At 25.9% G+C, this 15934-nt stretch overlaps 2 protein-coding genes across 4 annotated transcripts in view; one reads left to right on the top strand and one right to left on the bottom strand.

Moving 5' to 3' along the window:
- The first annotated feature begins 775 nt into the window (after positions 1-775).
- Positions 776-7038, top strand: LOC107439074 (ankyrin repeat domain-containing protein 11). Of its 2 annotated transcripts, none has more exons than XM_016051548.4 (3): positions 776-1187; positions 2882-3074; positions 6087-7038. In XM_016051548.4, the coding sequence occupies exons 1-3, from the start codon at positions 895-897 to the stop codon at positions 6951-6953; spliced, it is 1353 nt and encodes a 450-aa protein (XP_015907034.2). In that variant the 5' UTR covers positions 776-894; the 3' UTR covers positions 6954-7038. The 2 variants fall into 2 exon arrangements, with proteins under 2 accessions (XP_015907034.2, XP_071034739.1); XM_071178638.1 differs by having other exon boundaries at positions 776-1373.
- A 2098-nt stretch (positions 7039-9136) lies between these two features.
- The window catches only part of LOC107439073 (secretory carrier membrane protein), a 16859-nt gene continuing 10061 nt past the window's right edge, over positions 9137-15934 (bottom strand). The window contains exons 7-10 of one of the 2 annotated variants that reach the window (XM_016051546.3): positions 13939-14040; positions 13725-13842; positions 12757-12925; positions 9137-10969 (exon numbers count right to left, since the gene is read on the bottom strand). In XM_016051546.3, the coding sequence (XP_015907032.1) occupies positions 12761-12925; positions 13725-13842; positions 13939-14040 (385 nt within the window). In that variant the 3' untranslated portion in view covers positions 9137-10969; positions 12757-12760. The remainder of the gene's footprint in view (positions 10970-12756; positions 12926-13724; positions 13843-13938; positions 14041-15934) is intronic. The other variant, XM_016051547.3, reaches the window with a different exon arrangement.

The raw sequence follows: 15934 nt of genomic DNA, 5'->3' as shown, positions 1-15934 counted from the left end.
AAAAAAAAACCCTATATTTTTATATATAAATATTTAATTTCAAACGAATTTTTGGGAATAAGAAATAAACTCTGAAAATTTAATGTTTTTTATAAGAAAATAAAGTATTTTTTTATAACAGTGAGTAGAAGTTCATTATTGCTTAAATAATATATTGCTTTGATGAAATGTTTTTTTATTTATTTTTCTTATGTCATTTATGGCAATCTTATGAATATTCTATTGAGTCAATGAGTGAACAAAAGGGAACACAGTATTATGAGTAGTAAATATATTTTATTCTATATATTTATTGCTGCCTTTTCTCTATATATTATTAAATGCTCGTTAAATACTATTACAAAGGATTGCATAAACATATTTAAATTTAAAAATCATTCTCTATTCGGGTTTCCTCTGGTAATCCACCAGTCATTGCACATTTTGACATCAAATAAAGATTTTCGTTAGTCAAATATTTTAAAGAAATGATCATTCAACTCTTAAGGAGGTATAAATTTCTAGTGAAAAGGCAGATAATAAATATTTTGAATAAAGTATAGTCACATACCCTTTATGTAATCCTTGATTAGTTTTGGATAAATTTGAAGTAGTCACATTTTTGAAATGCCATTTCTCGCCATTTTCTATCGCGTAGTCATCTGACTAGGAAGGACAGGGAAGAGGCGTTACTCATTATGATTAGTATACTGCGCATGCTCGAAAACATGCCTTGAGGGATCATCCTGTTTCCTGAGGATTCACAGGCATCCTCACGCTATACACTACCTCTCAGGGTAAACAGTAAAAGTCAAAAGTAGCAAAAATCAGTAGTCGTAACTTCTGTATGTCATTGAAAAGGTAACAAAACATTGTGATTTCTATGCGATACTGTATAGTTTCATTAGTCAAACAATGTTTAACATTCTTCGCATATGTACTTCGTCATTTACAGCATCAAATTATTCTGCAACGTTTTATCGAGCTCTGAGAAACCCTTCTAAAAGAGTGTCGGTAATTAAAACGATAAAAGAATTTAAAGTCAAACATATGAACGAAGAGGATGAGGATCATGCATCGTTTGATTTGGAAGAAATGTCTAGACGAGTTAAGAAAGAAGACTTAGACATTGCAGAAGCTTTTGAAAAAGGAGAAGATTTTCAATCAATAGTTACCGAGAGCAGCAGATTATACGATAGACAGATTAGGTAAATACTTATCAACATTAAATATAGTTTTTTTTTAACAAAACTGGAATAAGCTTATTCTTTCAGAAGTTTGTATTTATTAGTCATGGTTTATGAATTTATTGAATATGGCCTGGTATTACATACCTAAGTGAAAGTTTTCAATGAGATATTATTCAAATGCTATCATATAATGTTTACTTTTGGGTAAGTTTTTTCTCTCCTTTCTTTTTAAATGTTTAAAAAAAAAGACAGTTGAGTTTATTACTAATAATTAATTTACGTAGTTTATTGCTGATGAATTAATTTAATTAATAACTCATAATTAATTTAGTTGTTGTTGTTAATTTAGTGTATTACTGATTCAGTTTTGTATATTTAATTAAATTTGTATTTTGAAAATGATCAATCATAATATAATTTGAAACCATATTTTTGCATGAATTACTCTTTTTAAGTTATGCTTTTTGATTCAAATGAGTATAAATATAACATGAGTAGAAATATCATTATCTGAAAATGGCTAAAGTTAAGGAATCACTAGTTAAATAGACTTTTGGACATAATGCTTGCAGTTTTACAAACATTATATTTTTTTAATATAGATTAACACATTTATTAAAAAAAGAAAAAAACTCATCACACTATTTGAAAAGATGCTTATTATTATTACATACGTTTCTAAATAGCATATTAAAATGGTTTCCTTTTGCATTTGTAAATTTTAAGTCCAATAACATATTTGCAACATCAAAGTTCAATGTTGCTCTGAAAATTATAAAGTAAAAGGTAGAAGCTGATTAAAGGAGCAGTATGTTTTGAAAAGAAAAAAATTATGATTATTAAATTTTGTATCTGAAAAGAAATTAAAACCATGTTAGGCTAAAATATATTATAAATTAAGTCAATGATTTCTCAAAACAAAATTTATTTAAATGAATTCATATTTGTTCTAATACCTTAGATGATGCTTCTCATAAATCTGGCTATCTAGCAAAATGATTACAGGACAGGGAGAAATTGTAGAATTTTATTAAAAACCCAAAAATTAGTAGAAAAGACTCATTTGACGCACTGTAAAATGTCCAGTATTTTTCCCCAAAAAGCATATCATATACTAATTCAAAAATATATTATCAACAAAATAAATATCTTCCAAGAGTTTTGCGCTTCATTTATGTATTTGTGATTAATATAAAATTATAATTAGTTCTACATTATTTAAAAATTTTATCAATTTTCAAATTTAGCAAAAGAGAATTTGTATTTGCGTTCTCCATTTGTATCTCATTACTGTTTTCTACCTCTAATTTTTCATATAATATTAGTTTATTATCATAATTTTTTTTTTAAAGGATAGTTTATTTTCAATTTTAGTAAAGAGTAAAAATGTTTCTTACAAATTTTATGTACATGAATGCGGCACAATAAATATCATAAACTAATCATTAATTTTCAAATTTTTTATTTCCTTATAGTTCTTTTTTGTCTCAATTTCCAAATTTTAACTCGATAAATTAGTTTTTTTTTTCTGTGAAAAAAAATGTGTAGCACAATGTTAAACTATCAAAATGAGAGTAAATGTTTTTGATTTTAATTTCGAGACAAAACAAATTTTATCTTTTCAATAACTTAATTCCTAATATTTAACTCATTATTATAATGTAACTCTTGATATATTATTATAATAAACTGCATGTATTTATTTTTCATAGGGAAAAGGAAAGTGGAAAAATTTTTATTAAAAAGAAGTTGATAGGGAGAAAGTATTTCCAAAGTGAGAAGGAAACTAATTTGCTGACCTATGCTGCCAAGGAACAAATAAAATATCTACACAAACTAAATCCTTTAGATTGGACACCAGAGGCATTGTCCAAGAGTTTTCCTATTAGCGTAGATGGTGTTAAAGTGAGTATGTGATTTATTTTGTATAAATGCATGCAGGTGATATGTGATCCATGGTATATGGTATCTATGGGTATACAAAGTTTTTGAGGACCAAGAACTTTTCATCAAGTACCATCTCCGTTTGCAATAAATGAAAAGTTAATTTAATTTATGTAAGCAACTGATTAAATTCATGTAAACTGTAAGGGTTGAAACTGGGATTTTACTTCAATGGCTTTATGGAGTTGATTTACTTTGTTATCAAGTACTTTTGTAGAAATTTGATGTATCAGAATTTTCGCAACCATATTTCTAGACTGGACCAAGTGCTTAGTATAGTCTTTTCCTTCTGCAAAACCTTTACGATAAGAATTTAAAAAAGCTCATAAGAAGAACTAAGGTTTTGTATTGTGCCCCGGGTATTTCAAAACTCATAAACAAAAATTCATGGGGTAATAGAATACATCTAAACGAGTAATTAATTGTTCAATGCATGGGTGGTGAGCAAGCTGTACTATTGGGTATCTGTCGCTGGCAAATGAAAGAATCAAGCACCAAATGGACAGAGAAGGTTTTAAATTAATTTTATTGACAGCATGTGGAGCAAAATTACAGAAAAAACTCAAATTACAGAAAAAAGAATGCAGAGTGGTAATGAAAAATATTATCCTTCACTTAAATAATAGTAATTTTTTACTTAATAATTGTGAGAAAATTATAGTAAAGAGTTGCATCTGCAATGTAGCGAGCGACACATGTTATTTAATATACATCAAGTTAAGTTAGAACTCCCTCTATCCATTTGGCATTTCATTCTTTCATGTAACAGTAATGGATACCTCCTAGTTGTTCACTGCTTGGTCCATTGTATGGCGAAAATTATTTGTTTAGACGTTTTTTATCATCTCTTAAATTTTTGCTCAAGAGTCTTGAAACACACTGAATATATATATATACATATATATATATATATATACAGTGAAATCTCGGTTAAGCAGACACTCTGGGGACCGAAAATATTGTCCATTTATGGGGAGGATATCCTAATAACGAAATTTGACACCGTAAATTGTTTTTAGAATATTTTTAAAGATATAGAAATAATTAAATAATCTACAATAACTATCTACTAGGATATTTATTTAAAACATATTTTTTCTATAAAAAAGAATATGAAAAAGTTTGATAAAAATACATAATCCTAGATGTAGCTACAGAAAAATGAATATAATATTCAAATTAGTCATATGATACCGAATAGAAGCTTTTAGTCTTCAAATTCGCGCATTCTATAAATCAATTTCAAAATTCGCGAATTTCTCGCATTTTGGAAAAAGCTTCGAATTACGCCAATTAGAATAAAATCCATTTCACTTTTCTTCCTGGATCTTTCGTTATTTTCAACATTTGCCCCGTTATCTAGATTCCCTATTTACCAGTATTGTTCAGAACTTTTTCGAACAACAGAACACACCCCCTCCGAGCCACGGAACCCCTTTCAGAACACATTTCTCTGCAACCACGTGTTTACCGCAGGTAAGGTTTTTTCATGTAAGACGTTCAAATTTTTTATGCACTAATGTTGGATATTAAGATGGACAAATACCTAGTAAAGGCAAAATTTTCTATGATGATGCAGCAAGAATATTCAATGCTTTAAAAAATAGAAGACGTTAAAAATGTATTATAATGAAAAAAATTTTTTTTTCAAGTCTATTTGTATTTTTTCAGTTTTTAGAAATCTCACTTAACTTTCTGAAATCTCACCCTGTTTTTGAGAAAGGGTGAGAAATTCTCACCCATTTTTTTTCTATGATGAAAACACAGAATCATCTATCAAGTGACTGGATAAATGTTTCATTTATATGAGCAACTCAAAGATTAAATGTTATCTTGTTTCTTCAGTTAATGCTTCTGTTCGAATTGCACATATAGTGTATTTGTAATTTAATGTCAAAGCTATTTATTTTAGCATGCTTAACTCATTGTTTCTGATAAATTTGGTTTTATTAGTGGTATAAAAAAGATAGTAGCTCTGCACTAGAATCATTGGTTTAGAAAAAAACTTAAGAATTAGATTTGGCGAGTTCTAAATTCCAAATTGATTGAAAATATTTTACTATATTATGTGTGAACTGATTAAGATTAAATTTCATTTACTGCCAATTATGCATAATGAAGTTTATAAAACTATTTGAATGAGTTCATTTTTCGTCCATTGAGAACAATAACAAATTAAATTATTTTTTTTTACATCATAACTTAACTTCTAGCAATTTATTTTATGTTTCATTAATGGCTAGATTTTTCCAAGGGATTCAATCTATTAGTTGATAAACATAGTGTACTAGGCCTTGTATATAAATTATCTCATTAAATAGGAGTCTCGCCATGTTAATGATCCTCTAATCTAATATGGATAAATTAGTATAATTTCGTTTTCTCATATAAAATGTTTTATATTTTACTTACCTACCTATCCTCTTCAAGACAGATGGCACATAAAGCCTTAAGTCTCTTTTTTTAGGCACCCCTGTTCTGACTCTATCCTCATGCTTTCTTCCATTCATTTAGTTAACCTTTGCACAGATTTTGGTGCCTTCCTCTTTTATGTTTTCCATTCGGTGCCTAAGTAAATGTGATGTTAGCAGGCTATGCCGTTTTAAACCACGATGTCCAATCAATTTATTAATATATTAAGGAAAATAAAAATAATTGCTTTTTATTAATTTTCTCAAAAATCATTTTTTTTATTTGATATATAAAAATGAAATTTTGTCTTGCTACTTATTCTCAGATTTATAATTAAAAGAAATCTGAAATTGATAGTCTTTTGTAATATAAGATCTAAATTTTAAACACGATACCTTTAAAACCACCAATTGTTACCAATACTCAGATATATGATTATAAATCTATAATTGAAAGGATTTTGTAACATAAGATCTGAACTTAAAATATATACTTTTCAAATTTCTGATTGTTAGTGACTTCATTTAAAAATAATAAGATTTTTTAAATTTTTTTTTACAGAAATTATTGAGAAGTAATTATACCCTGAAAGATCCGGTCAAAATTAAACAACATGATGAAGATGTGAGAAAAAAGTGGGAATCCTTGATGTCTGGTAAACCATCTGACCAAATATACTTTCATACTCAGTGTTTGTGGAATGAAGGTAAATTACTAAAGGAAAACTACACTGGCAATCCTAATCTACCTTATCCTTCTCTCTCAACTACTCAAAACATTACAAAAGTAACTAAAAATAAACTCATTGGAGAATACTCAGGAATCATTAAAAATTATGTGGAATATAAAAAGCAGAAAAAATCTGTTCAAGAAAATAATTCAGAACTGATTGTACCCACAGAAAAAGAATATGATAGAAGGTCTGAGACTGTTAAACATATTACTGAAGCTTCAAACTTTCTTAAAAAATCTAAATTTTTTAAAGAGGATGGAGATATTGCAATAAAAAAGAAAGATTACATTGATGAAGCTGAGCTTCCGTTTAGTCAGTTTAAAGAAAATATAAAGCATCAACTTAAACACGACAGTAAAAAATCGAATACATCTAAGCAGTATCTCCAATGGATTGAACAAGAGTCAAAAGAAAAAGATTTTAAAAACCCCACTAATTTTTTTAATGCTAAAGATTTTGTATCAAAAATATCTAAATATAGCAAAGAAAACATTGAAATGAAAAGAGAAAAAAACAGTGCAGAGGATTCTTTTTATTTATATAACGAGAAAACTGGTTACCAACGTCCTGTTGGTCAGACATTTAAAGGAAAAGTTTCTATTCCTATTTCTGCATGGAAAAAGAATACTTTGTACAAAGTGAAAAATTGTGTATATGATGAGGATGGAGAATTTTTGTACAAACTTCCTAGTTAAAAGCTGAGTACCTATTTGTATAGTAAGTGTTATGTCTCTTAAAACCTGTTGTATATTTCGTAATTAAAGATATATTATAGTTTTAGTTTTTTTTTTTTAATTAGTGCACGTCACACGTTTTTCAAAGGGAATTATAAATTTGTAATCCATTTGTTATCAATACAAAAACATTAAAAGTGAAGTTATAAATAATTCATGTACAAATATTTTAAAATTAAAAAATACTTTTCAGAAAATGTATATTTAAGCACTAAATCCTTGTTCTGTAATGTTAGTTTCATTGTGCTATAAATTATATTATTATTCAACTGTTTAATTACAGCGTTACGAATTATTTAAAAATATGACTACTAGTTTTTACTTCCTACTGTCTCATACTCTAGTATAAATTTATGTAAGCCACACTTTTTTTTTTGAAGTTGATACATACATTTTAATATACAATATATTGATGCAAATAACTACCAAATATTTTATGGGTCAGATAAGTGTGATTATTTGTATTTAATTGATAATTACAAATTATCTACAATAGTTTAGTTCTTTATCGAATTGAGATTTTGAAAAAAAATGAATAAGAATTTTGCTTATTGCAGATTCACAACTGAAGCTTTTAAGAACTTCTTTTGAAATGAATATTGTAACTAAAAAATAATCTCAAGGATTGCACACTTCTTTTTCTGCCAGAGAAAGAATAAAATTTTTAATGGTTTTTTAATATGATTTTGGCTGTCATGATTTGTTGTACACAATAACAATAATTTATCCTGTGTTTAACTTACAATTTATCACAATAATTATTATTTTTGTACATAATGTCATGGTAAAGGTTTCATCTATGAAATTATAAAATTAATATGATTGTACGAGTTTAAAAACTAAAAAACTCTTATGTCTACTCCAATAATTATAGTTACAGTTAAGTTTTCAGGGAACAAAAACTTCTACTGTTTAAAATAATATTTAAGCATGTAAAGAACAAAAATATCAAAATTTATCTATATGAGAAAGGCAAATGAAATAAATATCAAAAGAGGTTAAATTGTAGGTCGAAACTTAGAGGTGATTTTAATAATTTTCTTCTCTCTCAGTTTCACTCGCAATAAAATTCTTGTTGTTTACTATATCTGCCTTCCTGTCCTGTTCTTTTGTTTTGCAATCACATTTCACGACTCAGACAAAGTTTTAAATTATTGATATTCATCTCAGCTGCCATGAAACACTGTTAGCTCAGGACATCTAAAATTATAGTCAAGTTCAATTTAGAAAATTTTACTCCAAAGGAAAANATCTATATGAGAAAGGCAAATGAAATAAATATCAAAAGAGGTTAAATTGTAGGTCGAAACTTAGAGGTGATTTTAATAATTTTCTTCTCTCTCAGTTTCACTCGCAATAAAATTCTTGTTGTTTACTATATCTGCCTTCCTGTCCTGTTCTTTTGTTTTGCAATCACATTTCACGATTCAGACAAAGTTTTAAATTATTGATATTCAGCTCAGCTGCCATGAAACACTGTTAGCTCAGGACATCTAAAATTCAATTTAGAAAATTTTACTCCAAAGAAAAAGCCAGATTAAACTTTTATGCTTGTAAATACATAAGTAAATAAAAAGGGTTTTGAATTTAATTTCAAATGGATGCTTTTTTTCTGAACTAATAGTATATTCTATGCTCGTAAAATAAGGAAAAATATACAATTAGTTGTTTATCAATTAATGATGGATGATCTAAGTTAAAAGTTATTTTTAAGTTACATTACAAAGGAAGGATTAAAATTTTCACATTATATTAATACATTGAATCTCTCCAAGGGAATTTCTTAAGTTACGGCAAGAAAGAAAAGAAGTACTCATTTTTTCTCATTAAATGTTAAACAGGAAGTTATTTCAAACATGCAGCATATGCTTAGAAAATAGTCATATTTCCTTTTAAAGTATTATTTTTGAAGAAAATACAATAAATAAAATTTAGGCATTTTTTATTATCGCAAACTATTTTTTAGTAATAATTTTAAGTAGTGCAAATTTGAAGCTAGCTTCAATTAATTTCTGATAAAAAACATAAATTAATCTTTTCTCATACTTTAACATAAAAGGCACAAAAACCTATTATTTTATAATTGGAGACAAAAATTACGTGTAAAATGGTGTTACACTCAGACTATTAACAAAATACAAATCTCAATTTTTATCATAAATTTTATTTAATTCTAACTAATATCAACATATACATAAAAAGCTCATAACAAATAGAACACGAATTCCATTTACATAATCAAACATGGAGAGATGAGCCTCAAAAGGAACATTTTTTAAACGTGTGAGAGGATACATTAGTTAAATAATTCAATGTCTATACTTTACAATCAAGACTTTTGATTTTTAGAGCATAAAGGGGCTATTTAAAATCATTCAGGAATGAGATATTAAAAAAAAAATTATACTGAAAGTTACATTATCATCTAAAATTACTAAATAAACTATAAATTTTTAAAATTAGTTCATTTTTTTAAAAATTTTATTTTAAAAAGATATAATCTAAATACTTTTGAAGGATCTTCATGAAAAGGAATAATAGTGCAATCTATTTTTGCTAATATAGAAAGCATAAGTTAGAAAGTAGACATTCAAATTAGAATGGATGGAAAATTTTTTATATACAAATATTGAGAATAAATTGAGGGTTTAAGTTATATTAGAAGCAGCAACGTCATTGACATTTACAAAAATACACACTTCAACAAGTGGGGCAAAAATATTTTGAATCCACAATCTTTTAAATTTTCTACCACCTACTAATAAAATGACTCATATCAAGTTATGCATTACTAATATATACTTATATTTTGTGCAGTAAAATGCTGGAAAAACGGGTGGATAACAATCAATACATATCATAAAAAAGTATTTTCAATGGTTAAAAATATATATTATTATATTCCAACATAAATTATTTGTAAACATTTAACAAATATCATTGGAAAAAAATAATACCCCATACCAAACATAATTTTTTAATGAATCAAAGAGGGATCATTATCTTTCCCAAATCATGCATATTTTTTTATTTTATTGAATTAATAATGATCTTAATAGTAAAAATAATCTAGACTTATTTTTATAAGTATCCAACATGAATACTTATTATGTTTGTAACAAGCTAATATTTTTTGATGATAAATAATATTTCTTATCCAAATCATGCATAGTGATTTCTTTCATTTAATCAGTGAGAGCTTTAAATTATAAATAAACAACTCATATTTATAAGATTCTAATTTTCATAAGAATTTATCTTGAATAATAGACAATTTATAATCAACCATTATTCATTAATATCATGCATAGTAATTTTTTTATTTAATCAAAGAGAGAAATATAAATGACGAAAATATAAGTGGATTAATTTTTATAAGGCTTTAACTTGAATAATTCATAACCTGCCAATATCCATTGATGAGAAATATTATTCTTCACTTAAATCATAGTAATTTTTTACTTAATAATTGTGAGAAAATTATAGTAAAGAGAAACTAGAGTTTTTTTATAAGATTATATTTCTTTAGAATACATTGAAATATTTCTAACTAATCAGTAGGAGAAAATATCCCACTCTCAAATCATGCATAGTTTCTTGAAGATATTTTAATTGATAATGAAAAAAAAATATGCAAGTGTATACTTTTTATTTCACATAAACATAACACAAAAGACTTCAATCGAAAATAAAAATAGCAAAGCTGGATGACTTATTAGAAATCTCGTGTTAAACTTAAATCATAGCAGCATTGATTTCAGTCCATCTGAAGGGTTGCAAAGCTGCATCAATCACAATGAAATAGAAAATTAAGTATTTACAGAACAAATGCAACTAAGATTTACAGCAGATAAAATAGATGTTTATTATAACTTGTCATCCCACTGAATTTTTCCCTCTTTTTTGACTGTATGTTGTATCCACTGCTTGGACTTAGTTTTGTTTTCAAAATGTGTCATACTGTCATGGGTTCCGACCTTTATGGAAATAAAAACAATAAAAAATGTAAGATATCTCAAACACATTAAATATATATGGGTGTTTTAGTATCCAGTGTCATTTTTTTCCCATAAATTTTTCAATAAAAAATAAAACTACAGATAAAATAAATAAATTTAAAATACATTATTTATGGCATGTTTATAATGTAAGGTTTAATGAAACAGAAAACTGCGAAAACTATAATCCGTATACCACATACTTAAGGCACACCGATAAACCACCATTTTTTAACATGCAGAAGACATTTTATCATTTTGAATTTTTATTCCTTATTCAAAGTTTCAGCAATATACTTATAGGAATATCATGTTCCTCAAGTGGGATGCAGTGTTTTAACATAATCAGCTCCAATCAATACAAAATAGAAGAAACAGAAGTTTTTTTTTGCACTATCAGTTATGTAATGTCTTATATTTTCACTAGTTAATGACCTGTAACATTGATCAGGCTTAAGTACAGTGAAAATTCAAATTGTCATTGTTAGAAAAAGACATGAGAACCAATCATTTTTCACGTATGTGTATGCACAAGTACTTCTAAGAGGGTACTAGAAGCAGGAGACTCACATTTACTCCACTGGTAAGTCTATTCTTTTAGTTAAAAACATTTTTTTCAGTCATCACAATTTTATAATTATTTTTACATCATGAGGAGAAATTCATACCTTCTTACACCACATTTTAATCAGTACTGAATTATTAAATAAGGATTGACTATTGTCCTCTCAAGGACATTAAAGCAGAAAGTGTACCGATTGTAATATAGTGAAGATATTAACTAAAGTCTGGTGAATTAATTAACTTGGAATAAAATAATTTTCTGCATTTAAAATATATTTTAATAGACAAGATATTGTAACTAAGCGACACTGAAGTTATAAACACCCATATAAGTGAAAATTTAAAACAAAATTCATGCAATAAAAAATTTACTTCCATGCAAATAAGAATTGATAGGGAAAAATCATAATACAACAACTATTATTTAATTAAATGAATAAAATCTTATTTGAAATGTAACATTTCACTTATGTTCATTTGTTTAGCATCCTAAATATATAAAATTTAAAATTCTGCAATAAAAAAAAAATAGATAAATAAATAAATAATCTAATATAAGCAATTAAAGTTGTAATAAACCTTTAAAAGTAAATATTCATACAAATAAAACAAAAATGATGTCTTTTTTTTTTTTTTTTTTTTTTTTTTTTTTTTTTTGCTAGAAAATTACTTTTATATCAAACTTTGAATTTTCCACTTTTCCTAAATATTTCTTACAAATGTTAATTACTTTTAATAGAATTTCTGTACTTGTTAATATAATTAAAGTTAAAAGTATCAAAATTTACAGAAAAAGCTCTAAGATAATTCCTTTTTTTAAAAGTAGAATAATTATGTAGTTTAATTAATTTTATTCTACTTAATTTCATTCTTTTCTTTCTTTCTTTTTTTAAATTGGAAAAATTAAAAAAAAAGAAATTGTATGTCAATTTTAATTAAACATACAAAATGATTAAAAACTACTTTACTATCTGAAAAATTAAAACGATAGAATGAGTTAAATATGCATGCAATGCTACAAAGCTCAAAGAAAGCATAATTTATTACATACACCAACAAATAGCAAAAGTCAAAGACAAAAACAGAGCAAATTAAAAGAATTAGAGAAAAATGTGGAAAGGCAGCAACTAAAACGCTGTGACCACAATGCTCGGAACATCTGCTGGCCTACAACAGTACACAAAACAGAACAACAATCATACTTTGCTAGTATCGATTACCACTAAAAGGTTGATTCATAGCTTGCCGAGCAGCTCCAGCCACAGCCCCAGCAGCAGCATTCTGCACATGAGGGTTTCTGAGAACTCCAGTAGTAAATTCTTCTTGAGCTTTAGCAAAGCTGTGTTCAGTGCCCCGATAGATTCGATGAATCTAAATAAAATTTAAGCCATAAATCATTGTGTATGTATTAAAAAAAATCTGCTCAATACTTGAGGAAAACTACCTATAAATTTTTAAGATTCTAAGAAAATCAAATCACTAAAATAAAATTTGAGATAAATATTATAAAACTTTAAAGACAGTTGTTACCTTACGTAAAAGCAAATGAAGATTTTAAAATAGTACTTCTTCAGAACTATGCTAACAAAAAAATTATTTCTACAATTTAAAAAATTTTTTTTTTGGTGAGTGTAAATGTCAAAATATTGAAATCTCTTGATATATTTTTACAATTTGGAACTGTTTTAATTTCAGTCTTTGTTTTCTCAAAGTTAACCTGAAAAAGTATTAAAATTCCGTATGTAGTTCTTTGCCATTAATTTTTGGTTAGTCTCTATTAATTATTGATTTCCATTAATCTAAGTGCTTCTTTATTTTTTTCAAAATTTATTGAAATTAGTTTAAAAGAGTAATTTTTCTAATAGTTTAAGAAACGATACTCAAGTGCATTTATATTTTGATAATCTTAATTCCTTTGGCAAATTATGTAATCCTACATGTATTACATAGATATGATTGAAGATATAAATAATTTTAACAATTAAACTAGCAATATTTTTTTACAACAAACTTTAATATAATAAAATACCATACATGATAAACCACATTTTATTCAGTAACTATTCAAATGTTTTATAAATCAAGTAAAATAAATTAAATAAATAAAAAATATGTAAAAGAAAATTGCTGTAATATAATTATGTATAAAAAAATAAGGTATGTTACATACCTTTAATAGAAGAAAAAATGATGCTCCTGCAAATATCGAATGCATAATAGCCAATAGTAAAGCTAGGGTACCAGCTACAGGACTTGTACCAATAGCCTTCAATCCTATAATGAATCCACTAAAAAAGAACCGTTTTCTTAGAATTCAGAATTTTAAGACAACTTTAGTTTTTTTTTTAATAAGAAAGCAAAAAATTGTTGAAATTAAAACTCACCATGACCCGAAATCTTCAATTCCAATGGCATAGACAAGAGACAGAATGAATTGAAAGAAGAAAATGAAGAAAAATACCATAAAGTTAAAGGAGCTGTCTGACCTGCAAATATAATTTAGATAAAACTGTTAACTACATAGCTACATTAAGGGTGGAATTGCGAACAAAAAATTATAATATTTGATTATTTTTTTATGTATTTTTTTATGTAATCATTAATAATCATAAAATTACGGTTTGTAAATTTTTATTTTTAAAAAGATGTCAATATTAGTCTAGTTTCATGTTATATAGCGCTTAATCAAAAGTTGTAATCATAAGAAAAGCATTACTAAAAACTAAAAAGGCTTATATTTTAGCAGAATTTTTAGGGATAAAATATTGAAAACAACGGCTAAAATTGAAAAAAAAAAAAAAATCTTTTAAGATGTAGAAACATATACAAAACAGAAATCAACTTTCCTCTGCAACTATTAATTTTAAAATTTAAATTAGGAACAGCCACATTTTTCAGAAAATAGTTTAAAAAAAAGAAAAGAAAAAAGCTTCTATCAAGAAACTTTACTAATCCCCCATGAAATTAATTTTAATTTAACAAAATACCCACATAACAATGCAAAAATATTAATAAGATAAGAACAAGACATAATCAAATTGATAATTGCTATATTATTTGCGATTTATGAACCATACAAAATAAAATATTTTGTGGAATATTTTATGACTTTTGTTAGATTTCAAATGGTAATTCTGGCAAAACAATAGGAAAACATAGGAGGTTTACAGCCCCTGTAAATAGTTAATTTAGATTAATTACAAAATAAAGATATTAGTAAAATAAAGAAACAAAGTTTCTCACTGTTGAGTTAAGTCATTCAAACAGTAATTCAAATAAAATTGAATTTTATTACACAAAAATATTTAGAAAATTTTGAAACTAGCAGGCAGTAAATTAATGAGAAAAAAAGATAGTTAAATCACTTCTTTTCTGAATTGTTATCCATTACTATTTACTTTTTTCCATATTAGAAACAGTCTGGTTTACTTCTTATAACTGTTAATAAGTCTAGCTATTCACAGATATTGTTTGTTCACAAAACAAGCTAAATAGGAAATAGTTTTACAATATATATATATATGTATTAATCACCTTTTTCTCATGAATATACAACACAAAATCAAAGAGGGAATTAGTTTTATGGTAATGATGCAATGGATCATGATTTTAGATAAATATCTCACTATATATCCAGCTATAAATAGCTTGTTTTAATTAAATATTAGATTGTGTAAGAATTCTCGAGAAATATTTCTTAAAGTTCTTATAAGCTTTCAAATCTTAATATAATAAAGATATGAACAGTGTGATAAAATGCTTTATTATCAAAACTAGATAGAAAGGGATAAATGAAATTTATATTAGAATTATATTTCAGAAGAATATAGAGAAATTTTTTATAGTTTTTTTAGCTTTTAATTTAGCTTTTTTTAAATAAAAAAATACACATTTTTAATTGTTATCAAAAACATTTCAAAACAATAATAATAAAATAAAACATTTTTTACTAGGAATTTTCTTAGTAATTTGCTTTTGTCATCTATATAAGCAATAAAAGTTAACCTATTTCAATGAATAAATAATATTGGAAGAATGATAAAAAATAAAATGGTTTAGCATTTAATTTGTTAGGTTTTTATTTTGTTAACTTAGTATAAGAATGGTCAAAATAGAAACTATTTAATTTTATATTTAGTGCAACTACATATTTAACAAGAGCAGCCTAATACTGAATCAAACTGAACATTCAATCTACCTACATAATGATATATGATAAACATTACTAAAAATTGTCTTCAACGCATTTCTATAAAGTATAGAAATAATCTTTGTTAATATTAACAAGACAACAGTTTCTCTTATTACTTTGATGGTGTTGAAAGCAAAATATCTAGCAGAAATAACCACCATGAATTACCATTAAAGTTAAAAGTATCA

This window comes from Parasteatoda tepidariorum, chromosome 3, assembly GCF_043381705.1.
Source record: "Parasteatoda tepidariorum isolate YZ-2023 chromosome 3, CAS_Ptep_4.0, whole genome shotgun sequence".
Classification (NCBI taxonomy): domain Eukaryota; kingdom Metazoa; phylum Arthropoda; class Arachnida; order Araneae; family Theridiidae; genus Parasteatoda; species Parasteatoda tepidariorum.
This window is presented reverse-complemented; position numbering and strand designations above follow the sequence as displayed.

What these genes read in the sequence shown, in the direction of transcription:
- LOC107439074 (XM_016051548.4), top strand. Translation starts at nt 895, where the DNA reads ATGTTTAACATTCTTCGCATATGTACTTCGTCATTTACAGCATCAAAT. An exon ending in TTATACGATAGACAGATTAG is followed by an intron (nt 1,188 to 2,881) that starts GTAAATACTTAT and finishes TATTTTTCATAG; the next exon opens with GGAAAAGGAAAGTGGAAAAA. An exon ending in TTAGCGTAGATGGTGTTAAA is followed by an intron (nt 3,075 to 6,086) that starts GTGAGTATGTGA and finishes TTTTTTTTACAG; the next exon opens with AAATTATTGAGAAGTAATTA.